A 27352-nucleotide genomic window follows, 5' to 3' on the forward strand; every position below is an offset into this window, starting at 1 on the left:
TTTTTTTCTAGTATTATAAAGCACTGTAAATTGTTCCAAAACATTAAAACGCCACAGAGCCACATTTTACATCATGTTTCCTGTGCGGAGTATTAAACTACACAGCAAATCCGCGTTTGGCGCTGGCGCGGAAATACGTACGCACACACGTACAGTACGCTGACGTCCATGACGTAAGCTCGTTGGGGTCTTTTCCTCTTGACGCACGGTAGTATATCCATATATGGTCAGTGTTACGGTGCAACGTCACAGCGAGGCAAGGTTTCCGGGAACCCCCGCCTACGCTACCAGTCAGAAAAGAGGTGGTGTGTTTTTTTTTTAATTCTTTTCCTTTTGCTTTGAAGTGTGGCCGTGCCAGCGAGTGTGTCAATGGGAGACCGAAGACGACGGGGGAGTTTCCCCACACTAACAGTGGTTCTTGCTGTCAAGTTCCCAAAACAACCGCCGCGAAAAATAGAGCGGAGATAAAAATATAACGGCAGTAGATTTTCCAGCTACTTAGCAGAAACCGAAGTGTTCAGAAGAGTTTCAAAACACGAGATAAGATTGGCCGCCATGTCAGAAGTTTTGTTGGGTTTCTCAATCAAAAACACTTTTAAAACGAACTCCTAATCTAATTACTTAGTGAATAATATCTAATACTGCTCTATATTATGCGTGCACGAGCTTCTCCTTAGGAACTTTCACGAGCGCGTGTCCGACACTGTCCTCTTTAGAGAACAGATAACTGAATATATAATAATATAGTTTAAAATATGGATTCACTCTTTCACCTCAGTACGCAGTTCTTTGACGTGAGACCGAGCACTGTGATTCATGTGTGTTCCCTCCCTGTGCTCCAACTGTGCTCCATCTTTGTTCCCTCTCTGTGCTCCAGCTGTGCTCCATCTTGTTTCCTCCCTGTGGTCCAGCTGTGCCCCATTTTTGTTTCATCCTGTGCTCCAGCTGTGCTCCATTTTGTTTCCTCCCTGTGCTCCAGCTGTGGTTCATATGTGCTCCTTCCCTGTGCTCCAACTGTGCTGCAACTGTGTTCCATCTCTGTTTCCTCTCTGTGCTCCAGCTGTGCTCCATCTTGTTTCCTCCTTGTGCTCCAGCTGTGGTCCATGTGTGTTCTCTCCCTGTGCTCCAGCTGTGCTCCATCTTGTTTCCTCCCTGTGCTCCAGCTGTGGTTCATATGTGCTCCTTCCCTGTGCTCCAACTGTGCTCCATCTTTGTTTCCTCCCAGTGCTCCAGCTGTGCTCCATGTGTGTTCCCTCCGTGTGCTCCAGCTGTGCTCCATCTTTGTTTCCTTCCTGTGCTCCAACTGTGCTCCATCTTGTTTCCTCCTGTGCTCCTTGTGTGTTTCCTCCCTGTGCTCCAGCTGTGGTTCATATGTGCTCCCTCCGTGTGCTCCAGCTGTGCTCCATCTTTGTTTCCTTCCTGTGCTCCAACTGTGCTCCATCTTATTTCCTCCCTGTGCTCCAGCTGTGCTCCATCTTTGTTTCCTCCCTGTGCTCCAGCTGTGGTTCATATGTGCTCCCTCCCTGTGCTCCAGCTGTGCTCCATCTTTGTTTCCTCCCAGTGCTCCAGCTGTGGTCCGTGTCTATTCCCTCTCTGTGCTCCATCTGTACTCCATCTGTGCTCCTTTTCTCTGCTCCAGCTTGTCATGTCACACATGGACTGCTGATCTCAGAAGCCATTGAAAAAAACTGTCTAGGTGAGTGTGACTCAAAGTCTGGCATTGAGTCGCTCTCATATTCACATTTCTGGTACGTGTGTATGTGTGCATTTGACATACGATTCAGAGAAGAAGCCACTTCAAAAGAGCGGTGACATCTGGTTTGACTGCAATTTCTGCATCTTCTGTAATCTTCACTGGTGTTTCACTAAAACTGTATTTTTTTAATTCAGTAATTCAGCATCTTAAAAAAAATTGATAAATTCTAAAATTGTTTCTGGGTAGGATTTTGGTTTGATGTATAGAAATGAGGGGGGCGCGGTGGTGCAGTGGGTTGGACAGGGTCCACCTCTCTGGTGGGTCTGGGGTTCGAGTCCTGCTTGGGGAGCCTTGCGGCGGACTGGTGTCCTGTCCTGGGTGTGTCCCCTCCCCCTCCGGCCTTATGCCCTGAGTTGCCGGGTAGGCTCCGGTTCCCCGTGACCCCGTATGGAACGAGCGGTTCAGAAAATGTGTGTGTGTGTTTAGATGCATAACGGTTAAAGGTCACAATGAAAAAAATGCACGTTTTATTCTTGCTCTTTTTACTCTTATTGTTTTGCTGATGCCTCTTTTTTTCAGGCACGTTCAATACTAAGTTTCACATGCTACAGCAAGCTGTTTACAGTATTTTACAGATTTCTACAGTTAAACACGCTGCTGTATCCGTTCAAGGTAAGCGCTTTTATCAAGAGCCCTACAGCAGGAGCAGGGATTTGAACCAACTGACTCTAAATCCCCGTTCTCACCACACACACAGTACCGCATTATAATGTTGTCAAAACTATGTTACGCTTAAGTGTTAACGTAAAGACAGGAGACAATCTGTACATGTGCGCCTGATCCTGCTTTTAGTGGCCCACACTGTGCACTTAGAGACATCACCGCCGTGTGTTTTTACTGCAGCAGCTGCCATTGTGTGGGATGTGCGTCCACTCCAGAGAGTGACGGAATCAGCGGCCTTCCTGACATCACACCCAAGGGCCCAAGGACCGAAGGAACACGACTGCAGTGCGGACACCACCCTACACACATTCGCACACGCACATACACACGCTTCTCTGCCCACCACCCACACGGACAAGAGTGTGCGATGGCAATGACGCTCAAGGATGGAGGCGGCAGTATTTTCCAAACTTCTTTGCAGCCCTCTACCAATCTGGCTTTCAGTTCAATTGTTATTCCGCCCACAACCATTTGTACGTTGTCACTGCCAGCCTGCACTGCACCAGGCAGCCCTCCCTCTCCGCGCCTGTGTAACTCTGTGATTACCGATCCTGCCTCGCTGAAATGTAGTTAGCACATACGCTCTGTGTTCAGATGTAGGGGTCAGATCAGTCTGAACTGTCAGACCTTAAAAGCACCTATTCTTGCTTCCCACAGGGGTCAGGCTGAGAAAATCAAGAACGTCGTGTCACTCCATAAAGATGCAAAAATTTGGTGGTAATTACCCTTAAATTAATTAGTTGAGAGGGCCAGCGCAATTTTTCTTTAGTACTATAACACTTGCCGATTTAGTTTATACATTTGAAAAAAAGGGTGGTGGAAAAATACAAATGGAAATAAATTGCACAAATGTCACAAGATGATTTGCATTTTATGTAATGTCAGCTCCTAAACATGGGGGCGCTGATTATGAAAAGGGATGCTTTCAGAACAGAGAAATTCAAAAGCCAGTCTACGCAAGGTAAGTGGGAGCGACACCTGTGCAGACAGCTAAAAAAATGAAGAGGATCCGGTGTCCTCATGACATATTCCGTACATATATCATTGCAGCAAACACCAAGTTAAATCTTTCAATATGTACATATAAAATATAGAAATTAATACTTTCATGGGGTAAGAATATCATACATTGGTCTTGTTCTAACCAGTTTTAAACTGTTTCTTGCGTTTTAGAATTCTGTGCTATGAAGCTGAAAATACAAAATTTGACATTTGCACTCCATCTAGTGGGTAAATCACAGTCCAAGTGAAGGCTGCTGCCCCAGGGATCCTCTCAAAGACTACATAACCAGTGCAGTCAGTACTAACTTTTCATTCTGAGTAACCATCAGAGGTCACTCATGACACAGCTACACTTTACTATCAAGATAAGACTCAACAGCATAGTCCCTTGAAAGGAATCTGTAATTATGCAAGAACATTGTGACACTTCCCCCCCCGTGAATCTCTTACTTGTGGGAGCTGGAGGGGGGGGGAAAAAAAAAAAAAAAAAAAAAAAAAAAAAAAACCGTTAAGTGGTTTCATGAAAAGAAATGCTGCACACTGCAAATTATGAGGTAACAGAAGGTACCTGGCTTTGGGTAGTACCGATGTGACATAACTGGCATTATGGCTCCCTCTAGGGGAGAGGCCTCAACACAGAGCATATGAAACTTGCACAACTGAAAGCAAGACAAGCTCTAGGAACAAGACTTGGACACCCCTTCCCAAAAGCTAACTACAGCAGGAAAAGGCCAAGTTACAGTTCTGCCTGTTGGCCCTTACATCAACCAGAAATTTAGTGGGAATTCTAGTCCTTGAATACATATTTCATGAATGTGGGAATGAGATCCAATATTTGACAAAACAAGCATTACAAACCAAAAGTCTTAAATTCCATTTATTTGATTACTGCAGACATGATTAGTTTTTTGCAACACTGGCTCTTTAGTCATTTCCAGATACAAGAACCTCTAACAATTCAGGCAGAAATTTCAGTGCTCTTGACTCAAGACTAACTTATTTAGAACAGGGACATGATTCAGTGCTTTTGATGTGCAGCAAGATAGGTGTGGATTGAAGGTCTTTTGAATTCAGTACTGAGTTGTAGGTGGTCTTCCCAACATGTTTACATATAGGAAGGGGGATTCAATTCTGCTTCGAGAAGAACTCCTTGCTCTTCTGGACATCTGGAATAATTGTGTCCTTTCCTGGTTTCCAGCCAGCTGGACACACTGCACAAAAACAGAAGCATAGTTCAGTCATGTATTATTCAGTTTTGCCCATTAGTACTTCATACTGTGCCCCTTAATTCAAAATCTGAGTGTGTAGAGAATCCAAAGAATGACCTAGGTTTTTTTTTTTTTTTTTTTAAATCTCTGGTTAGCAGTCCCAGTTTGAGTTGCCAACCTCTTAAACCCAACAGGGGCAGGGAATCTAGCAAGACTAACTGGACCATTGGTAAATTGGTAGAAGTAACAGCCCAGCAGAATCAAAGTTAGACAAGTGTAGAAACACTCCCCCCCCCCACATACGGTCATTTGTAAAAATGAACGTGAAGGATATTTTGAACCAAAGAACCTCCCTTGTGTCCACTTACCAGTTTCCCTGTGTATAAGGTACTGCAAGAACACAAATACAATTAGCAACCAAGTTACTGACAGCTGACTTCAAAGGGTTCCCCACCTTCTCCATATTTGTCAGTGTGCTGGAAGGCTTGCACCAAGCGCAATGTCTCATCCACAGAGCGACCCACAGGCAGGTCATTGATTGTAATCTGCCTCAGAATGCCCTTGTCATCAATCACAAACAAGCCCCTGAAATGGAGGAATGGACAAGAGATGAATACAGTGCTCCACAAGAGCTATAGCACTGCAGGTTGGAACTACCTGTACTATACTTCAAGACACGCATACATTGATTTCTTGCAAAAAAGGAACAGTACCCACCGGTATGCAATGCCCTCATCCTCCTTTAGCACCCCATAGTCATGGGAAAGGGACTTGGTCAGGTCAGCTACCAGTGGGATCTTCATAGGGCCCAGGCCCCCTTGTTTTCTTGGGGTGTTGATCCTGTCAGGGCAGAAGTCATATTAACACCCTATTCATACAAACTTAAATCTGACCAGGTTGTAAAAACAGCAATTTTACACAGCAACATTAATGGTGTGAGATTGAGGGAAATGAAAACCCAACCTGCTAAAGGTTCAGTTGGCACTCTGCAAAGTGACCGTTACTGGTCAGTATCTTCCATTCCTTGTTAACCCTCTCAAACCTATCAAGTTTGATCACATGCTAATAAGTCAGTGTGAGAAGAGAGATAAAGGGTGAGGCTGGGTAAAGACACCACCCAACTGACAGAAGTGTACCAGGAAAGAAATGTAAGGAAAAGTTCCCCTGCTTTCAAGAACTTCATGATGACCTTTATCCATCTTTTACTACAAGTAAACAGATTAAATACCTTAAAGGACACTTCAGATTACAAGTATACTACATTTCTGGCTCTCCTTGTTTTAACTCTGATTTGGGCCATGTTCTCACAAAAAAAAAAAAAAAAAAAAAAAAAAAAAAAGACTTTCCCCTCACAACCAGAGTCATGTAGGCTGGACAGCTGGGGACTGCAGAAGGTAAGAGAAAAGCAGGATCTGAGTATTAAAGAAAGTCTTACCAGGCCAGGTGACTGAAATGAGAGTCAATGGAGGCACCAATTATCTCACACCCAATGTTGCGAAAGTCCTCTGCCCGGTCACTGAAGGCCACGATCTCCGTGGGGCATACAAAGGTGAAGTCCAGGGGGTAGAAGAACAGCACCACATACTTCCCTGAAGGTTAATAAGAGCAAAGAAAAAGAAAAAAAAAGGGAAGGGAATGTCATCTGCATGCAGCATTAATAGATCACATTTAGCCTCCATGACAATGGAGGGACCAAAGTTATGCAGACACACATACTCTTACCTCTGTAATCAGAGAGGGAAATCTCCTTAAAGGCACCATCCACCACAGCCGTAGCCTTGAAGTAAGGAGCCGGATGGCCGATCTTAGCGTTCCCAGAAGACATGGTGAGGATGAGGCTATTTAAAGAAGCACAGGTCAAGGTGTGCCCAATTCAGCATCTCCAAGCAGAGAGCTACTAAACTGGGAAAGGGGTGTACAGCCCCAACTTGGAAACTACTAGCACCATCACATTGCTGCAAAGTCTACCATAAAAGAATGGGGTGTTGGGAAGAAGAACATTACAGAACACATTAAAAAGCACTTTGTTTACAAGCATTGTTGTGACTTCCCAAGCCAACATTCCACATGTGTTTACAGATTAGGAGAAGCCAGGAAGTTGACTTGGTTTCACTTATGACAAACATCTGCTTTACACATTAACGTAGCTGCTGGGCTGTAGTGTTTCGATTATGAAACCATCGTCCAATCAGTCAGTGTAGGCTTAAATGAAAACGTTTCTTTGCAGAATCTTAACGCCTGAAGCCACAAGTTGACAAGGTCACCATCGTCATAGTCAGTTCATTCAACTTCAAGAAATATGACACCAAGTTGTGCTAAACTCTGCTGTGTCATTAAACATGAAGGACCGAATCCAATGTCGAAAAAATGCTGCCAAAGAAAGCCAAATTCGGTCACTTTCTCGTTTTCAAGGTTATATTCTGCGAATTAAAAGTTGAGAACTTCGGCAGATTACGTAAACCACCACACTGGAACGTTCAATTTCACTCAGTAGAAGAAAGAACAGGAAAAGCTAAATTAGGAAACTTTATTTAAACTGCTGCAATTTGCAAAGCCGTAAAAGTTACGTCAAATCGCAGATAACACCAACTCAGACTTTTAAACTTACTCTACGTCTCACCTGTATGTAGGGTGAAGTCTGCTATTGTCACGATGTGAAACCTGTTCGCGCGCCGACTACTATGTCTCGCGACCACCTAAGATCTTTCTCGAGGAATCCGCGGGAAGCCTCACGGTGAGGTTCACCCACCTTTAAATACGGCCTTTATCAAGTATCGCGAGATTCTGTTAGGGACGTTCTCGTCGGAGTGCTGGTGTTGTGGAACGCATGCGCAGATGCAGTTGATGTCCGTTTGCTGTGGGTGAATTATTAGTATTTTTTTCTGATATATGTTTCGTGTTTATGGTTGACTGGTACAGCGCGCGGAAATATTCACGTTACCGTCCTGTTGTATGCCGTTCTGTGAAAGTGACAGAGGTTGTGGAAGTTCTCTGCAAAAAAACTACACTGTCACTGGTTCATCACTTCACCACTTCTGAACTTCTCCATAATTAATCTAGACTAATGATATCTTTGTGCAAGAATTATGTCTGATAAAATAATACCTTCTTAGTACAGAATTCCATTTTGTTCTGATAACTACAAACAAAACGTGTGAACGGAATTGCTTATTAATTTTTGATTAGAAACTGTTTCCCAGCACTAGTGCAGATGCTCTAACACATCCTTGAATTTCTGGCAAATGCATTTTGTATAGTATTTTTTTAAACTGATAACTTACTTTTAGAAGGAAACTATATATATGTGAAGTAATAAAATGTAATATATTTTGCCAACAAAGGGTTCCGAGTGAAGCGCGCCAAATCGAACTCCGCGTGACGTCAGAGCCCAGTCTCGAGACCTGTGTGGGTATGTGGAAGCCTCATGCTTTTTTTTTATTCATGTTTAAAAAGAATTCAAAAGTAACCCTGTAGAAACAGTGTCAGTTGCATTTTTTTTTAAAGCGCAACAGTGTTTTTACCGCGGTAGTAATTATGTTTTAAAACGAGAGCTGGACTGCGCGCGCCAAGCTAGCCTAGAGCAATAGAACTAAGTCACAAGTGTGTAGAAAGCTCCAGAAACTAGTGGAAAATTGAAGAAAAGCCGGCCTGTGTATCACTGCACTTTACAGAAAGTCCTATAGAGCCAGGTACATCCACTGTACAGTGTAGTACGAGTGCATTGAACTATCCAGACATTAGACTAGCTAAGTAGTTGGTGGTCTGTTGGACGTGGTTGCAGTGAAACTGTAAAATGCGAGAGCATGTCAGACATCTTCCTTCCTCCTACACTAGAGAGAGTGCACCAAGTAGTTCTCCCTGGCTTTGTGAAGTCCCTCTGGCATGTCCTGTGTAAATGAATACAGTGTGCAGGAGTTCAGCTCTGCAAGCCTTGTGATGCTCATGCTGACGTGCAGTGTGTGTTTCAGCCTTACGGGACACACACGCTATGGACCTCAGCGAGTTCGAGGCGGATAACTCGGTCAGCTGCCGCCTGGCCTCCGCCGTGCCAGACGTCTGCAGGAGTGAGGACTGCTGCCTAGGCATCGACGAGGCGGGCAGGGGGCCTGTGCTGGGTGGGTACCGTTACTGTAATCATCCACTGAGAGAGCTGGATCATTGTGCTTTACTAGGTACACAGGCAGGGACTCAGGCTTCAAACAGCAATGTCACTCAAACATAAATAGGTGTTAAACAAGTCAATGGCGTAGTTGTTAGTGCCATTACCTTGCAATCAGTAGGTCCTGGGTTCAAATGCCCGCTCCTGATGCAGTGCCCTTGGTCACAGTACTTACCATGAACTGCTGCAGTAGCGATAGCTTGCTGTACAAATTGTTAAATGATTGCAAAATGAGTAATTGTAATGTTCAGAGTTGCCTTAGGCAAAAGAGCCTTCTAAATAAATGACTGTAAATAGAATAGACTGTCCATTACCCAGATGTTTAGTAAGATTGCACACATTTCTATTCAGAGCAGTTTGTAGTTTTCTCTTTTATCAGTTTATGGAGTTGGAACAGGCTCAATTAGTGTGGGTAATGTACACGTATATATCATACATTGCACTGGGATGCACTGTGTGTATTTCACAGTAAGTTTTGGCTATAAAAAAGCAGTGTTCTTTTCTTTGTACTCCTGGCTGAGCACAGAGATTTATGTTTTTCTTCTTTGGCACCAGGACCGATGGTTTATGGTATATGTTTCTGCCCTGTTAGCAAGAAGGATGATCTCAAGGACTTCAAAGTGGCAGGTGGGCAAAACAGTGTTTTCACAATGAAACCGTTTTGAGTCCGTCTCTCCAGATAAGATAAGATACTTTACTCATCCCCAGGGGGAAGTTCAGTTGCATACAGAAGCCGATACAGAGACATATAGACACAACGCAAACACATAGAACAAAGATTCGTGACAAGTGAACAGCCAATGCAAATACTTGCAATATTAGTTAAGTGTAAATCTCAGCACGTTCGTAGACCGGTTCTGTGTGTCGCTGATAAAGTATTAAACGATTATAGTATTATTGAATCCTTACAAACACAACTGGAACGCTGTCTGTTCATAGCTCAACTTGGTTATAAATTCAGTGTCACTTAGGCACGGTCAATTAAATTGTAATAATACAGCTGTCCGGTGATTTATTTATTAGCTTTTGTTAAAATCTCAGCTAAAGCTATAATTAATCAAAAATATTGCCTTTTATTTAATTGATTTTATTTTTTCCAGTAAGTTAAAATTAATTTCAAATTAATGAAAAGAAAAAATTATTCATCTCCACAGTCTCCTTTTGAAATTGATGATCCGTTCATTTCGTTATCATGTCCAGTTTTTCTCTGCTTCTGACCACTTTCAGCTTTGTTTACTGTCTGCAAAACAATAAGAGCTTAATAATACATATGTCCCTTAATTTGTTTAAGGGCTAGATTCTGTAAAAGTCTTGTTGTTTGGCCTGTTGTCTTTGCTCACAGACACTTTGTGTACCTTTGGTCAAATAAGTCAGAAAGTTAAGATTTAGGTGGCACCTGTGGTAAAATAAACATTTTTGGAACTGCTTAAGGTATGGATTTAGCACATTTGTATTTTGAACTGTGCTTCAAATTGCATACAGTATTTGTCTTGTTTTCATATGATTTATGGCAGGAGTAAGGGTTTTGATGAAGATGGGTTCATTTTTTTTTCTTCCCAGATTCAAAGACATTGACAGAGGATGAGCGGGAAACTTTGTTCCTCAAGCTGGATGAGGCAAAGGACTTTGTGGGCTGGGCACTGCAGATCCTCTCCCCAAACACTATTTCCACCAGCATGCTGCGAAGGTGAACATCCTGAAGACCTTAGTGCAGACCTATCAGAAAATTAGAATTGAAGTTGGTTAACTGCTGTCTGGAAAAAACATCAGAAAAAGCATGTCTATCTTGAACCAAAGGAAAAGCCAAAAAAATTGTTCCACTATCATAAATGTACTGCCAAAACTGGAATTTCATGGGGTAGCTGACTTGTTTGTATTGGTAACACTGGGGTGCACTTAAGGCAAATAATCTTGCATCTCTCTTGCTTGGCTGTAAAACATGTTTTATGACATTAATATTTTTTTTCTTCCCTCTAATTTGTGCTACAAAAAGGCATGTTCAGAAATTGTTAAGAGCTGTTGTGTAAATGTTGACTCTTGGCAACCACATATATAGACTGTCTCCAGAAAGCAGAAAACCTCTAAAACTAAATAGTATTTTATCTCCTCCCAGGGCAAAGTACAACCTGAATGCCCTTTCCCATGATGCAGCTATTGGTTTGGTGCAGTATGCTTTGGACTCTGGGGTGCAGCTCAAAGAGGTACAAAAAGAAAGGGAAAATGCCATTGATAATGTCACTTTTCTCACATTTTGAGTTTCCTAATTCTGTCTTGTCTGTTTTCCCCCTGCCAATGTGTGGTGGCCCAGGTGTTTGTGGATACTGTGGGACCAGCAGAGAAGTACCAGGAGAAGCTGTCCCAGCGGTTCCCTGGAGTGGAAGTGACTGTGCGACCCAAGGCTGACTCTCTCTTCCCAATCGTCAGCGCTGCCAGTATTTGTGCCAAGGTCAGAGCCACCAGGATACAGAGAGAGCAGAGAAACCTCAAACTCATCCACACATTATACAAACTTGTAGATGTCACCATAAGTGGAATCTAGTGAACAGCAATTTTAGAGTTTTGGAGATTTTATCGCTCGGTCCCTTCTCCTTTAAAGTAAGCATATACAGTATGCATGTTTTCATTCCAAAGATAATGCTGAAGCAGGTAGATACAAGTTAGAGCAGTTGTCTTGCAGTCAAATATCTAAGGTTAGAATCTCTTCTTCTGCTTCCTTGAACAAGATTGCTACCCTGATTTGCTCCTGTGAAATTACACATCTGTATAAATAAGTAAAGCGTTGTAGGTAGCTTAGTGTACAAACCTAACATTGCAAGCTGCTTTGGAGAAAAGTGGGAGGTAAACGGATACTAATAGTAGTGGTGGTAGTAATGGTGATTTTGACATGAAGGGTGGAGGAGCAATTCTTGGGACTGGCCAAATGGTGGCAGTGTTGTCATTTATACGTTTAGTAAGCTATCGTTGTTTGGATTAAAAAAAAAAAAAAAAAAAACATGAGTATTCCAGCAGTACCTGTATTTCTTGTTACCCGTGAAGTGTGTTTGCTGCTGCAGCACTGATAGAAGCCCCATTTGTTGTGTCTCTTAGGTGGCCAGGGACCATGCAGTGAAGTCCTGGAAGTTCAGAGAAAACCTGGGAGATGTAGACACTGATTACGGCTCAGGATACCCAAATGGTTGGTAATATCTACATAAAAATTATGTTTCGTGAAGTTTTTCTGGTGATTTGGATGAATATGTCCCTTTCAATTCTGAATGGTCAGTTAACTTTTGACTGGAAGGTGACGTTTTCCAGGCTACCCTTATTGTTCTCTTTCAGACCCAAAGACAAAGAGCTGGCTGCTGAAGTATCTGGATCCTGTGTTTGGGTACCCACAGTTTGTGCGATTCAGCTGGAGCACGGCGCAGACCCTCCTGGAGAGCAAGAGTATGACCGTGCACTGGTAAGGGGGGATGTGCAGGAATGTAGAACCATAAAGGGGTATAATGGTGACATGAACCCCAGACACATGGGAAGAATAGCGAGAGTTGGTGAAGGAACTCTGTTGACAAGGGGAGTACTGTACAAAGTGTCCCGTTCTCTTTGTTTCCCTGGTACTGCTGATGGGAACTTGGCCCTATGGCATTAATTATCCTGATCTCAGGTAGTTACTCCATTCTTTATTGAGGTGAGGAACCATACAGAGAAGGGGAGCAGTAAAAATGGGGTGGTGGCATATGAGCATTTGTGGAAATGTAGGTTATTTTTCAGTACTTCATAGGGTGTGCTCTCTTACGGTATCTCACCCTGAGTGTTGAGTGATATGTGTTGTGTACTTCACTATACCCAATTAACATGAGTGTAGTAGTAATGTGTTACTTTACTTTACTTTGTCTGAATTTGTTCATCCTTCCAAAATAGATAAGTCCTGTGAAAATTTCAGTAATGGATGCAGATTTCCTGTTACATTTGCTAACTTGTGAGATCATGCAGACCAGACCCTTGACATGGTTCTTGCTGCTCGTTTCACTGTGGGTTGGTAGGACATGTCTACATTTTAAGAAATAGTGAGATACCCCTCTGCATGCATAGCTGAGTAGTAATGTGGCAAAAGTTCTGCTGGTATGTAGTGGATGCTGAGTTTCTTCTGTTTGTGCGTGCTTGTGTGATTGGGTGTGTGCCCAGGGATGATGACAAGGAAGATGGAGAAAAGGCAGCCTCACGGCAGAAGTGCGCTTCTGTGCTCTCTTACTTTGGCCGTAGCAAGCCCCAGGGCACAGCCAGGGAGCCTCATCGCTACTTCTCCGAGAGAAAGTTACAGACCCTGGACATGCTCTGAGCCAGGGTATAGGGGCTGCGCCTGGCTGTCTCTCACCTCCCTAATCAAGCAGAAAAACACACAGATGGTACACACCGCTCCTCATGCTCCTCCAACTGACATGTGGGAACTATCACAGAAGTCAGCACTTACAGAGACACAAATACTGGAGGAGATTCTTGTGAAGCCTGCAATACAGATGTCCTGTAATTGATGATCTGGCCCCCTTGAGACTTTGGTTGTCATTCAGGAGGTGGAGCCAGGGTGACCTTGTGAGATGCATCTAAGAAGCTGCGGGGTGACTAGACCCCACCCCATCCACCAAACCTTAGAGACTTGTCGGCGACAGTGCAAGTTGAGGAGGAAGCCTTCAGGTGGCAATTTATCATCATTAACCCCTTCGTTTAACTTAATAAAAATTGGATTTCACATCAGCTTTTTGTTTCTTGAACTTTTCAGAAGATACCTTTTATTGATTGTCTATTTATAAAGAAAAGGTAATGCCTTTGACATTTGAAATGTCTCCAACCCTTTGCATAGAGCTTTCTTTCTGCATGCTCTCTGGATCCAATTTCATTTGTGGAGGTGCTTTCTGGCCTCCACAGTGAAACCTTATCGGCTGAAAAAGCCTCTGTGTCATTCTCCGCAGTTTGTGTCAGCGTGATCGCTCCAAATGTCACCAAAGGTTGTAACTGTCGGCCTGGTGTAGGTGTTTGTGTTGGTGGCTTAGCCGGACACTCTGGAGAGGGGGTTATTAATGAGCAAGCGCAAGGGCTAACCTTGTCGAGCTGATCAGTGCTATGAGTAGTACTCTTTTTCGGTCACTGTCAAGAACTTTTGTAACAGCAGCTTGAGTGTTGGCCTGTTCTCGTGCTTCTCGTGTTTTGTGCAGCCTTATTTTTCAGTCCATCTTTGGATAAATAACTACAAGCAGAGGGCTTTTATTCAGTCTGTCAGAGATAGAAGAGAGTCCCCTTGGACTTAATGGTTTTTCAGTTTCTGAAAGTATGTGTATTGTCAGAATACAGAAAGTGTAAGAGGCTGGGTCCTTTGTTATTCAGTTAATTGACACTTCTCCAGGGCAACAATGTTAAGTTGTACATTGAACTACTTAAAATGATTTACCCATTTATACAGCTGGGCGGTGGGTCTGGGGTTTGAGTCCTGCTTGGGGTGCCTTGCATTAGACTGGCATCCTGTTCTTGGTGTGTCCCCTCTCCTTTCAGCCTTGCGCCCTGTGTTGCCGGGTTAGGCTCCAGCTCACCGCGACCCTGCTCAGGACAAGCAGTTATAGACATTGTGTGTGTGTGTACATACAGCTGGGCAGCTTTTACTGCATCAGTTTAGGGTAAGTACCTCAAGTAGGGTAATACCTCAAGAGTATTACAGCAGGAGTAGGGATTTAAACTTGTGTCTTTCGATTGCAAAATGGCTCTAATCACTCTGCCACTTGCAATCATTATGATTGATCTACCATGCTTTATCCTGGCAGGCAGCTGTGTTGTGTTGCAATTTTTTTGTAGTATTGTCAGCAGCTTGTTAATGGATGGCAAAAAACAAACATCTTAGAAAATTTTGGGAAACTCTTTAAACGCTGAGAGATGTAAATTGAGCACACTGGACCTCTTTCATGCCTACAAAAGAGTAATTGTCACATGAAATAATTGACTATTGGTGAATTTTTCTGAATGCCTACATGAAACCTATGAAACAGTTTTTACCAGACAACAACAACAACAACTGGGGAAATGTATTTAGAAATCAAGTATTTATTGAGTAACTTACAGAGGGGGTGGGGGCTGGTTGGAAAAAACACACTGGAATCCATATTGAGAACCTAAGAGTTGTTGTACTGCAATTCAGATGTACACATGACAGCAATCGTGTTTTTTTTTTTTTTTTTTTTTTCCCCCCTTGATGTACAGAAAACTGGGCCAACACAGAAATGTTTGTTTCCAAAGGAGGTCCTATGAAGAAGTTTGTCAGTTTGTTCTGATTTGCAGGCTCCCATCAGTTTTCCTTGACAGCGTTAGTTGTAAAATTTAATGAGCCAGAGATGTCTTCACGTCAGTCTCCAGAGGGGACAAAAATTTGGTGCCCAAAGACATCCTGGCAATCAAGTAACTGTTTATTTAAGGTTTTGGCATCGTGTTCCCAGAGGCAGGTTCTTCCCATGAATTCGGCTCATCCTTGATATTCCCATATTTCTCAGTGAGAGTCCTCAATATAATGATGGGTTAGTGTTTTAGTCTTCAGGGAATATCCATATGCAGTGTTGCATTTCCTATGTAGCATCCTCTTCCAGGGTAACTATAACTTTCAGAATGAAATTCATTGTTATAATACAAAATATAGATTACTCATGCAACGTTATGGTACAGAGAGCAGCAAAGATTCGTCTTCATGAGATAAGATTTAGAGTTTACAGGGGAGAAGTTTTGTGGTTCTTCTGACGTCTGCTCCCACCTCCATGTGGGTTGTATATGTATTTTACATATATTATGACATGAAGCAAGCTGAACAAAAGTTAATGAGTTGCCTATTTAGATATACACACACTCCTCTACTTACCTAAATCTGGATTTACGTAAAAAATTCCTGGCATATACATTATTTATGGATAGTGTTTATGTAGAACATCTGAAATACATTAAGTGCAAGCTGGCATAGCCAGACAAGGCAGGAAGCTGTATTTTCCCAGTTCCCGCATGTTTTGAGCTGTGAATGCATCTCTTCTTGTTTTTCACGTATTTTTTACCCATTTCATTATTCGCAATACCTGATGCTAAACGTGCACTTGAAGGAAAAACGAGAACTGTCTCGCAAGCGTACAGTTGTCGATTTGGAGATAAAATTGAAAATAATAAGGACGTATGAAGGTGGGCAAAGATTATCGTCTATAGCACAGGAGCCAGGTTTAGCTGTATTGACTATAAATATGATGGTGAAGAATGCTGCACGTATAATAGAGCACACAATGATGTTGAATGGTGGGGGAGGAAGGGGAATCTGACATACGTAACTTTTTACTTACGCAAGGGGTTTAAGAATGGTCTACTTGTAAGTTGAGGAGTGTGTGTATTATTTTTAGGTTGGTTGTTCTAATTAAATGAGAGATATTGTCAGACATGTTGCTTCCATATTTTCTTTGAGATAGATCTGAGATCTAGTAGTTGAAAAGGACACTGCTGTATGTATGAACAAATAGTAAAGGTTAGGAGTTATGTTGCTTCTCTGAGTACACAATATTGAATACATGCAAGGCAAGCTCAGGTTTAGTAATTGTTAAAGCTGAGGCTATCCATGTTACATTGATAGACTCATTACTACAAGGTGTCGTTAATGCCTCATTTTTCCTGACCTTAACTCTGCTGATGCTAGGCATTGGAAAGAATATGGCAGAGGAGTAGTGTCTACAGATTCTAGAATGTCCTTAACACTCCCAGAAGGTTAAATGTACTAGAACCCACTACCACTGCCTTCTACGTCTTCCACGAAGATGGAACGTTTGCGCATGACCACGTTCTCATTGTTCTTTTGAGCCTGTTGGGCTGATGTAGTGCCTTGGTCCAGGTGCTGGGGACGGCAGGGTGCACGATACTGTGGCAGGCCAGTCTTGGTGGTGTCCAGCTCATCAGGATCCTCTTCCTGGGCTCGCAGAGCAGCGATCACCTCCCGGTCTGAGGGGCTTAAGGTGAGGCATCCACAGGACCCTGCTTCGGTGCCATCCCCATCATCCTCCACGGACATAAAGGCGTCCCCCCATACGCTCTCGCACAGATTGCGGCCGTTCTCGTACATCTGCCGCCCACACAGAAAAAGGGAAAACATTCAGATGAGGAGACATCACATAGACAGCCATTTGTACAGTATTAATCTAGTTCAAATTTAGCATTTCAACCAAAATTGATTAGCCAAAGTTGGACCCATCCATTATCAATATCTGCTAGTCCAGTGCAGGGCTGTAGTGTTCCAGAGCCTATCCTGGAAACATAAGGCACGAGGAAGGATACAACCTGGACACGGTGCCAGTCAAATGCAAGGTAAGACAGTGGCATTTATTTTACATATTTTACATACTTACTGTATATGTGGCTCAGCTGTGATTCACTTTCTGCCTGTTATTACTGATGACTCAGATGTCTGAGGTGGTTATGCAAAGGTCTCATTTCTTTGTCAGATACAGCATCAGTTTCAGCACACTTCCTGGAAATGCTTTTTTCATAACTGACAATGTTTTACATCCACATCACAAGTTGTCCCTCACTCTCCATCTTGGCCATTTTTGAGGTAGGTTTCACTTTGGTATCCTGCTGAAAAATAATATATTACCCATAATTCTGATGGAATGGCATGCATTTGAAGTAGCCATGCTGACTTAGATTGCCATGAACTTGGTAAGAATCACCAGCTCTGTGACCAGTAAAGCTTCCCCAGACCATGACACTGCCACCACCACACTGGATAGTGGGAAATGCACAGGCACCACTCATGTGCTCAGCTTCTGTCTGTCTGTCTTACAAATACTTGATTGTTGGACCCAGAGCCCCTTCTGTCAGAAACTCTTACATCAGAGCTTGCACCTCAGCTGTGTTTTTCCCAGTTGAGAACGTTGCGACCTGCGTGAGTCAGCACCGATTTGTAGGAAGTGCTACCTGTTGGGCCCCCTCTGTCGGAGGGAGTGCAATGAGTCACTCGGCACCGCCTGTGAACCTACAACAGCGAGTGGGAAAGTAGGACGAAGCACCAGAGCTGCTGCCCAGTTTTACATATTAACCGAGAGGCTGACAGCACTGTGACAAACCTGGAGGAGGCAGCAACAAAGGTCTGGCAAACACATACACTGTCTTCGTGTATATTTTTTTTCTGTGCATATATTGGCATATACATAAATGCACAGCGTGTTTATTTTAAATTGGCCGTTTATTTGTGGCTACATGAAAGGATATATCTGTTGCATACATGTTAAGGAGAAAATGAAAGGGATTATTAACACTTTGTCTTCTTGGTTGATTAATCTACACCAGACAGTGGATTAGGTCAATAGCCACTATGTGATCAAGGAACTTTTTCCTAGAAAAGGACAGTGCTGCTACTATCTTGACCTCGTAATGAAGCGGTTTTCTTCGGTAGAACCACCCAGATGGATAAAAAAAAAATATCTTATTACACCATCTACTATGTGAATAAAATGTGATTTACCGTATGGAGCTGTCCAGTTCCCCCAGGGCTGCACAACAGAACCCATGTTTGAGCGCATGTTTTTTTACATGTGCAGGCAGAAGGGGTGGTGTCAGCTTGATTTGGGATGCTGGGTGAGGAAAACCCTGCAGAAAGAACCGAGGCGTGTGCGGCTCCCACGCCAACATGCACCGTCTCGCTGAGGGTGGGGGCTTTTATGCACACATTTCATTTTGTCCTCACCACCCTTGTTCAGACTGAGAAAGTTTCTCTTCTCTTCCAGTTTTGTGTGGATTTCTAATTTCAAACGTACACGCAGAGAGTCCGAAACTGCTTGTCCTGACGAACAGGAGCCTAACCCGGCAACACAGGGTGCAAGACTGGAGGGGGAGGGGACACACCCAGGACGGGACGCCAGTCTATCACAAGGCACCCCAAGTGGGACTGAAACCCCAGGCCCACCACAGAGCAGGATCCGGCCAAACCCGCCACGCCACCGCGCCCCCCGTTCCAAAAGTATTCCTCGATTAATCCTTGTTCTGCCACATCACTGGCAATACACAGATTTGCAACTACACATTAATCTATCTAGTTAATTAGGAAGACATTTCACCTCCAAAGTCAAAGTATTTTTGTTTGTGGGAGGGTGCAGAAACTGGATTAAACACTAATGCTGCGACTTTGGATTTGACGCATCTAAAGCGGTACTGCAAAACGTGAGAAACGAGCTACGGAAACAGACAACGGGAGGTACGCAGGTGCCTACAGGTTGCACAGCAGGGGGTTTTATATCCCAGATATGATAAGCGATGCACTTGTCTAAAGCATTGGTTTCTCTCTCTCCATCTCTTTCGTGATGGTTCTACTTTCTGTCACCTTCAGGACAGCATGAAATACGAAAAAACATAACGATGAAAACTTGGAGGATATCACTCATATTTTGCCAATGGGTTTTTTTTCTGATTGATTTAGACACAAGACTAAAATACAGCACAAACAGATTTGCATAAATGCCCTAATCCTCATTTCGATACAGCTTTTTGGAGCAGCGTGTTCATATTTACATTCAAATTATTTCGTGGAGGACTGAGTGGGGGTGTAGCTGCCACCTTCACACACACACGCAGTGGTCCATGTACAGGGTGAAGAGCATGATGTGAACTGACAGTTCCTGTTTGTGGCTTGGCAGCGGCTCACAGGCAGACCCAGCTGCAATCCAGCCCTCGGTCGCTCTGCGGGCAGCCGGGCACTTTAAAAATAACTCGGTCCAGCGAAGCTGCAGAGCACAGCTCGGCTCCCCAGCGGATGCTCTCTGTGCCCTTACTGGTTCCATTCTGTCAAATGGGCTGCAGGAGGACATTTGCACTCCTTCAGAATGGCCACAAAGCACAAGCACAAGGTCTTATGGTGGAGATGCAGAAGTGGTGGACAGCAAGGAGCTTGGTTGGCAAGGAACGAGGATCCTAGAGGGACCTTGCTTAAGGACGGTAGAGTTGAATTGCTTTAGCAGATATCCAGCGAGAGGATAACGGTGGATTACAATGAAGCTGTTAATATAAAACGAACTGCCTACTCTACAGCTAACGCTAATATGGACAGCGAAGTAACAAGTTCTGTGAATAAGTGTGTGTGTGTGTGTGTGTGTGTGTCACTGCTTTGCAATGGACTGAGCTCTTATCTACCTTGCCAATTCAGGAAGAAGAACAAGAAGAAGCTGCGATTCAAACGTGCCCTTTGAGTGCAACGCGGTGGCTCCAACCACTTTGCCACCTGAAGCTCCCCAAGAGATTCCTTACCTGCTGGTAGGTCACACAGTTCCCAGTGCAGTTGATCGGATGGCGGTGCCATTCTCCATCGCCCACAGAGTTACGTGTGCACGTCAGGTCTGTTTTGCAAGTCTCGAACCTGCAAAAGTGAAAGGCATCATCACGCAGAGTGTCCTCCGCAAGGTCGCCTCCAAGCACGGTCATGGCCCACGGTTGGTCAAGCAAGTCAATCTCACCAGTCTCTGCAGAAGCTGTGGCAAAGCGGCACAGCCTGGTAGGAAGCAGGGTGCTGGGGGTGAGGCCATCGGGCAGCATCGGGAGAACACAGGTGGAAGCAGGCAATGCGCCTCAGGAAGTCTGTGCAGCTGGAGGGTGGAGGTGGGAGGGGGCAAAGACAATAAAGGTGAGACATCAAGGTGAGAGACACAGCAGGATGTTCTCAGGTGTCAAAAATGAATCTCATTAATTCACAAGCAGGCAAAGATCAGAAGAGAACACACGGCGATGCCTTTCGGCCAAGGTACTACAGCAGTAAAAATTAAATGAAGCCGAAGAATGTACTACATCGCTTCTAAATGAGTTAGTGCTATAAATTGAATGTGAGCAGCCAGCAGCTACCGTGGGAAGGCCGTTTCATAAGGTAGGATCTCGACGTGATTACTGATGGCTCAGGTGTATGGGGTGTTTTGTCAGCAGGTTTTTCAGCTGCTCAGGCACGTTTTACTCAGCTCCTCATCCTAGTGCTGTCGGCCAACATTTAACGCATTGAGGACTTCACCAAATAGAGCTCAAAGTTTTCTTCTTCAGTTAAAATAACCAACAATAAATTAAAGTCAGGAAATGCAATAACCAGCAACAATTAAATGTCATCCGGATGAACTTGTTCTCTAAGAGCAGAGCTACACACCTAAAGTAATGTAATCTGTCAGATCATACAGAGGTTTACAATGTAAAATAATGAAGGGATCTTTAATTGGATTCAGTATTGTTACAGCTGGTATTTAGAAAACTCCTAGGTATGAAAATGTGACACTACTACGGTTCTACCAGCACAACTCCACTCCAGCTGTTGTACCCTTGAGCAAGGTACTTACCCAAAACTGATTCAGTACAAATTACCCATCTATAAATAGCTAAACAGACAAACCTCACATTACAAGCCACACTGGACAAGGCTTTAATGACACTTAATAATTTCAGGGAATAAAACTGAGTATGCTTTTATTTTATTTTATGATTTTATTTTTATGCTTTTATTAAAATATTTGATTATTTGCTTGGGCTGTGGCTTTGTACATACTAGCTAGAGGAAAATTTATGACAGCATCTTTTTTTCTTTTTAATGAAGCATTTACAGGATATCGAAAGACTGCATTCATATGTTGTCTCCTTTGCATGAAGTTGCCTTGCTAATCGTGTATGCGCAGACACATTCTGAACGAACACTCGGATCTTTGCAGTTACTTTTCCCAGCCGCACAGGGAAAAGTAAGTCAGAACAGAGCTTTTTACCCCCCAATCGTTACGTAACTTAACATTAATGCCGGGAGAAGTCAAATAAAAGAGAACGGAAATGAAGAATGGTGGCCTACCCAGGGCTGAGAGGTCCACATGTGTCCCAGAAAATCTCCTCCACTTTCAGGCCTGGAGATGCTGCGAGTTCCGGGATGTCATTCTGCGAGCAACATGCATCTGACAAGAGATGAAAAACAGAAGAGAAAATAAAACCATGCACCGGCGACCAAAGGTCCCATGTAAAGTCACGCAGAACTGCTTCAGCCTCCGGGTCTTTAACAATTTTGTGGATCAGCAAGGTCTCAACAGACTTTACAGAAGAAGTCTGAGGTGCTTCCATATATCTAATGTAGAGATATTGTTTGGATCTCAAAGTGCTTCCAACCCAAGGTCACAAGGTCACTTTGTTGTGGCCATAGAGACTCGTTCCACTCACTCTCTGCATAGAGCGCGCATTGGTTCAAGAAGGGCTCCGGACTGGGCGTGGCCTTGTGCTTCCCGTCTTGGAGACACGCCCCCTCCTGGCACCGCGACCAGCCAATCAGAAGAGAGAAGCAATATGCGGCAGCCAATATAATCTGCTCTGGCCGAGCGGCGGTGATCTCCATGTCGTCACTCTGCAAGAAGGGAAGGTATGTTGGGTGTGAGGTCAGAATCTTGGACAGCAGCGTATCTCTCTTGAACAATTTAAAAACGTGAAAAAGACAAAGTTCTTTAAAAACCATCTAGAGATGTATGTGGAAAAAGCAATAAAAAAAATGTTACCGTAGACGTCAAAATTGTCTTTTCGTTTGCTATGCTCCTCCCGGCTGGCGGTGATTCAACTTTTCACTATGAATATTAGTATTCAAATAATTTTGATACTGTGTTGTTGCTCTTTGAAATAAGTGAAGAAAATAAACGCGTGGAATAACTTGTCTATTATGGAAATCCGTGACTTCGTTGCTTTTCTCAACGTTTTGTTCCCTGCGTGGGATCCGGCAGGCCTATAACACCTAAAACTTTTTCCACTGTCTATTAGAAAATTAATTTAATAAATGTATTTATTAATTTCCTCATTTCCGACAACTGGATCGTTGTGTGAAACACAATCCAAATACGTATGTTCTGCTGGAAGAAGATGTATACACAATTTTCCCCATGGTATGCATAAATATTACATTGTAACTCTTGCTGGGGACCTACATTTAATATGAACGTATATATTTTTAAATGTTAATTGATTTACCTGCAATTCAAATCCGCCCGTCATTGGTACAATTTGATAATAACAAACCTTATTATTCTGATGATGATTGTAAAAATACAGTTAAAACATATTTATGTAGCCTTTTCCAAATACACATATTTGCTACACGTACAGAACCGTTTCTTTTACTTGGGATTTTTTTCCAGTGAAATGGGGCTGGAGGCCTGAATGCGAACGAGAATAAAAAGGAGCGACGGGAGGGTTAGGAAGTGAAGCGCGAGGAAACCGGAGTAACGAGGACTTCGATCGAGTCGCAAAAAATGGAATAGGAGGAAAATCGAGAACGGAAAAAAAAAGAGGAGAAAAAGCAATGAGATACCAAGGCTGCCGCATCTCCTCCGTGGACCCACGACCGGGTGAGTATTCACGGTAAAATGAGGTACGGGAGCGCGTGGACTGTCCACGGCTCGAGCCCGCAGGTGTTACCCGCTTCATCATTTCGGAAAAGAACAAGTAACCCTGAGAGCCCAAGGAGAGCAAGATTTGTTCAGAGCCACACGCAGGAACACGGCCACATCACATGTGCAGCCCTGCTGTCCAGCGCTTCGTGTCTCTCTCTCACACACACACACACACACACACACACACACACACACGTGGGTGATGAGCGTCGCTAGGAGCCCCCCCCCCCCTCCACGTGTCCTTACCTGTGTGCGGGACTCCGATCTCTGCTTCCACGGGGCTCCTGCTCGGCTGTTTTTTCCCAGGGATCCCCGTCCTGCGGCTCGTGGGCTGTGAGATCGTCCTCCTGCAGCCGCGCGCTAATCTGTCTCTCATTTATTGAAGGGCATCTTGATCACCCACATCGCTCTCTCACGCCTTCCCTCCCTCTTCATGTCTCCCTCCAGCTTATCCTCCTCCCTGTTTCCTTCTCTCTCTCTCTCTCTCTCTCTCTCTCTCTCCCCCCCCCACTGTTGCTCCCTCTCTCTCTGATTTATACATTAGGCATTTCACGTGGGCATGTTGCTGATCGCTTCCACCCTTCGATGAGCTTTGTCATCCTGGTGACCATCTAGTGATCAACAAACCTATACCGAAAATTGCAAACAATCTGCCAAACCCCCCTTATACGAGTCATTCAATGGTTTGACACTGATTTCCTTCTTAAAGCTTTAGGAGAAGTATAACAGGCCGCTGAATTTATGCCACCCTTTAAACGTATTTCCTTCACACATGTTTCGGTCACTTTCATCCCTCATCCCTTCATGGCTCGAGGTCGTTGCGCTCCAGACGAACGGAACCGCACGCTTTTATCTTCAGTGGATGGTAGCTTTACTTATCCACGAAGTCAGCGCTGGTCGGTGCCCAGGGATGTGCATCAGCTCTGTCGAGCAAGTGGGTGGAGAAGCTGCAGAAGAGCCGTGACCCTCCCCTTCCCGTTTCTGTCTCATGGCCTTTTGTTTACTGCCCTGGCTGACAACGGCTCCCCCGTCCCTTCATAGCATTACAACACGGGCCTCCCCCCTTTAGACAGCACATCCCAGCTCTCCGCATACATTAAATAATTCATTTTTTCATTCATTGTACAGACTACTGTTGTTCGCATTGGCGTGCTGTGTCACTAAACTAGAAGGAGATCTCTTACGAGATCTGATCATCTTCACAGGGTACGCCGTGCCAGTGTAGGAGACGTAGTCTCCCTGCAAACATACAGCCAGATAACCGATGGCGCGTCATCATCGGTCGCTTTCATACACCCGAGGATGGGGCCTGGTGACTCCGGCACAAAGGCATTCCTGAAATGCTCTGTAATCTTGTTTATAACGAATCGAGCGATGCCAGGACATTGTGCCATCGCGCCTTTCTCTCGGCGGCCTCGCTCAAGCAGATGAAGCGTGGTGCCCTACATATTCAACTTGGAACCCGTCGCCGAGCACCTTCTTACACCCGGTGAGATGTGTAAATTGAGCAGGCTTTTTATACCGCCTCGCTTCATTCCTACAATCTCCACTTTTGCGTGGGAGTTTTTCCATTTGCTTTTTAAAATGCCACCGATACCGTGGAGCAACTGGTAAACTGCAAAATGCGCCGAAGGGGTTTGAACGTCTTAGCCGTCAGTTAATGGAATCGCTGCGTGAAAATGCGTTAATTTGAACTGCAGTGTCAGATGGTTCAAGCTCCAGGAGTGTCTTAGGCAGAGGGCTTGGTCACTGAGCAGGACTGAGTTGCTTGTTTAGAGAAGGAGACCGAACTGAAGCTCGATTTTCATTAAGCCGTGCTGGAGATGATGTAAACCTAGGGTTTACGTGTGCTCGGCCTTTTCACGGTAACTCTGAGGTTTCTCGTTCGCCTCCTCACCAGCAGGCGGCCCGGCGGTTAGCAGTCCGGTCCCGCAAGAGGCCCTACGTCCGTACCCTTGAGGGGGCTGAGCTGCAGCGTTCGCCTGCGGTGTGTCAGCGGAATAATAAATGAGCTGAGTGTGAGATCACGTAAGACGAGAGGGACTCTGATATCCAAGCGGCAACAGCAGCGAGGATCTGCTTTCGAGCGGCGCGGGTTCAAGTTTGGCACTGCTGCGTGGGGAGAGGAGAGAACATGGGAGGATGGAGGCATGGCTCCATGGGAGCACAGCGCTGAGGGCGGGTGGCGGAGTACTTTTCCTGTGAAGCTACCAGCACAACGTGTCGCATGTGTCCACGCACTCATGGCGTCCTGCATCTGCCAAGCACACTCGCCCGGGGAGGCCATTCATTGCGTCATTCGGGGAGTAAATCGGAAAGCGGCGCCCGAAAGACACCTTACGGAACAACGTCGGAAGTGGGCGATAGCCCCGATGACACTTCATTGTTCAGGTGTAAAAATCTGTTGAAACTTTGCACGGTGAGGAATTGCTGTTGTTCTGGAACGTTATGCTTGAAAGACACATTTTTCACATTTATTTTCAATTAAAGCGAAGCTCAAGAGAAGGTCTCGGTGGGACAGGTTGACAAATTGCTCTGGCTCAATGCACCCAGACGCAGAGGCTGAAATAGCGGCACCGCTCGGAGGGCAGGTCCAACCCCCTTCCCGACGGATCGATCGCAACAGACTAGTTGGTGTCCCTTGTCCTGGCTGCCGCCCACGTGACTCCCCGGCGAGCCGGGCCGTTCTGCGACTCCCGCTGGTGATCCAGGGGCCCAGAACGGCCGCTTCGCTGTATTGCTTGAGTCCTTGAATCCTGCTGAGGAGCGGGGTCCTGTTGGGGTTGGGGGGGGTTGGTACAGAGCAGAAAAACCAATTGCACTGAGAATTTAAGGGGGAATAATGATCTGCTTTGTGGCGAACGTTTTCGGGGACAGACGAGGAGAAAGGAATTAAAAAAAAAGAAAGAAAGAGCCGCGAGCTGTGTTGTTGAAAGTAACACCAGGGCGGCTGAATTCCAGCAGGCGCTCTTGTTGGCCTCTCCGCCTCCGGCCCGATTGTTCCTCCCTTGGCAGCCGCTCCCAGTGGCCCTCGTTGCTGCTAATTGCAAGACATTCATGCCCCCCCCCCCCAGTTTGGAAATATTTTCCCTCCGTTTCAGGACTCTTCCTTTGTTCTTCTTCTTCCAGGCTGCTGCTGCTCTTTTTGTTTGTGCTGTGTTGCACATCCAGGATCCTGAGCCGTTTCTGAGAATCCTCCGCCACCGCCTTCGAGACGTGTTCCCTTGGGTTCGAGCGCATAATGGCGATGAGGAGCCTGGCTCACCGCTCCCTCCCGCTGAAGCAGCTCTTTCTGTGTGCAGCTGACGGGGACCTTCTCGCTCGCACAGTCGTTGGATCGGGTGTGTGTGTGTGTGTGTGTGTGTGTGTGTGTGTGTGTGTGTGTGTGTGTGTGTGTGTGTGTGTGTGTGTGTGGAGGCGGGGGGGGGGGGGGGGGATCTCAGCTGGTGCTGATAGAAAGGCTGAGAGAAAATGCGAGACCTCTGCTCGACTGGGACGCCGTGAATCGCCAGCTCCTGTTTACCAGTTAGCGGCCAGGCATGACTGTGAGAAAGACGCAAAGGTCAGCCGCTCTTCTCTCCGCAGGAATTCACCCGCGTTGTTCCGCACTCGGGCTCCTCTCACCAGCAACGTGGCGCAGCAGAGCATGTGCGCCAGTGACTTATGTGAAGTGACACGACAAACAATCGGCGGAAAATACGGTGTCGCTCGGCCGCCGCTGCTCGGGCATTAGGAGTGTGACGGCGGGGCCGCACCTGACTCCTTTCGCCGCGCTGACATTTTGAACGAGGGATCTTTACGATGCCGTCCCGAGGGAAAAGGTCGGGGGATGGGGGTGCTGAAATGCCGCCAGATTGATGAAGTTATAGGAAGAGGGGCAGGCCAGGGGAAGACGGCGCCCCAGGCGGTCCGGTGAGCTCCTGTGTTCCCAAGCGCAGCAGAACAGCACACATGCGGTTGCTCGTGGCGGTTAGTGGCGTTTGAACAGACACTCTGTAGAAATGAGAGCTTCTTCCAGAATAAATCTGTGCTGAGAGGGGGAAAAAAAAGGGAAGCGACAGCAGGGCCTGCATTTTTAGGGCTCTGGCTCAGCTGAAAGACAGCTGCTACTGATCTCTGCGACCGCGATCCAGAGTGCCCTGCGTCCAAACAAAGC

The 27352-nt window shown here is 45.1% G+C and overlaps 3 protein-coding genes across 4 annotated transcripts; 1 reads left to right on the forward strand and 2 right to left on the reverse strand.

The window, feature by feature from the left end:
* Nucleotides 1-4282: 4282 nt before the first annotated feature.
* LOC108939766 (peroxiredoxin-1-like) lies at nucleotides 4283-7393 on the reverse strand. The gene is made up of 6 exons (XM_018761365.2): nucleotides 7250-7393; nucleotides 6352-6467; nucleotides 6065-6218; nucleotides 5347-5469; nucleotides 5084-5214; nucleotides 4283-4632 (listed from the first exon to the last, which is right to left on the reverse strand). The coding sequence occupies exons 2-6, from the start codon at nucleotides 6452-6454 to the stop codon at nucleotides 4547-4549; spliced, it is 597 nt and encodes a 198-aa protein (XP_018616881.1). The 5' UTR covers nucleotides 6455-6467; nucleotides 7250-7393; the 3' UTR covers nucleotides 4283-4546.
* A 28-nt stretch (nucleotides 7394-7421) lies between these two features.
* On the forward strand, nucleotides 7422-13482 carry rnaseh2a (ribonuclease H2, subunit A). Of its 2 annotated transcripts, XM_018761683.2 has the most exons (10): nucleotides 7422-7486; nucleotides 7971-8034; nucleotides 8598-8744; nucleotides 9344-9415; nucleotides 10349-10475; nucleotides 10902-10989; nucleotides 11097-11234; nucleotides 11876-11963; nucleotides 12107-12230; nucleotides 12953-13482. In XM_018761683.2, exons 3-10 carry the CDS (start codon nucleotides 8618-8620, stop codon nucleotides 13104-13106), a joined length of 918 nt encoding a protein of 305 aa, XP_018617199.1. In that variant the 5' UTR covers nucleotides 7422-7486; nucleotides 7971-8034; nucleotides 8598-8617; the 3' UTR covers nucleotides 13107-13482. The 2 variants fall into 2 exon arrangements, with proteins under 2 accessions (XP_018617199.1, XP_018617200.1); XM_018761684.2 differs by lacking the exons at nucleotides 7422-7486; nucleotides 7971-8034 and adding an exon at nucleotides 8049-8318.
* Nucleotides 13483-15927: 2445 nt separating this feature from the next.
* Nucleotides 15928-23655, reverse strand: LOC108939963 (riboflavin-binding protein-like). Its single transcript, XM_029246906.1, has 6 exons — nucleotides 23443-23655; nucleotides 21983-22163; nucleotides 21624-21723; nucleotides 20269-20397; nucleotides 20063-20171; nucleotides 15928-16886 (listed from the first exon to the last, which is right to left on the reverse strand). Exons 2-6 carry the CDS (start codon nucleotides 22152-22154, stop codon nucleotides 16545-16547), a joined length of 852 nt encoding a protein of 283 aa, XP_029102739.1. The 5' UTR covers nucleotides 22155-22163; nucleotides 23443-23655; the 3' UTR covers nucleotides 15928-16544.
* Nucleotides 23656-27352: the final 3697 nt, after the last annotated feature.

Source organism: Scleropages formosus, chromosome 20 (genome assembly GCF_900964775.1).
Source record: "Scleropages formosus chromosome 20, fSclFor1.1, whole genome shotgun sequence".
Taxonomy (NCBI): Eukaryota; Metazoa; Chordata; class Actinopteri; order Osteoglossiformes; family Osteoglossidae; genus Scleropages; species Scleropages formosus.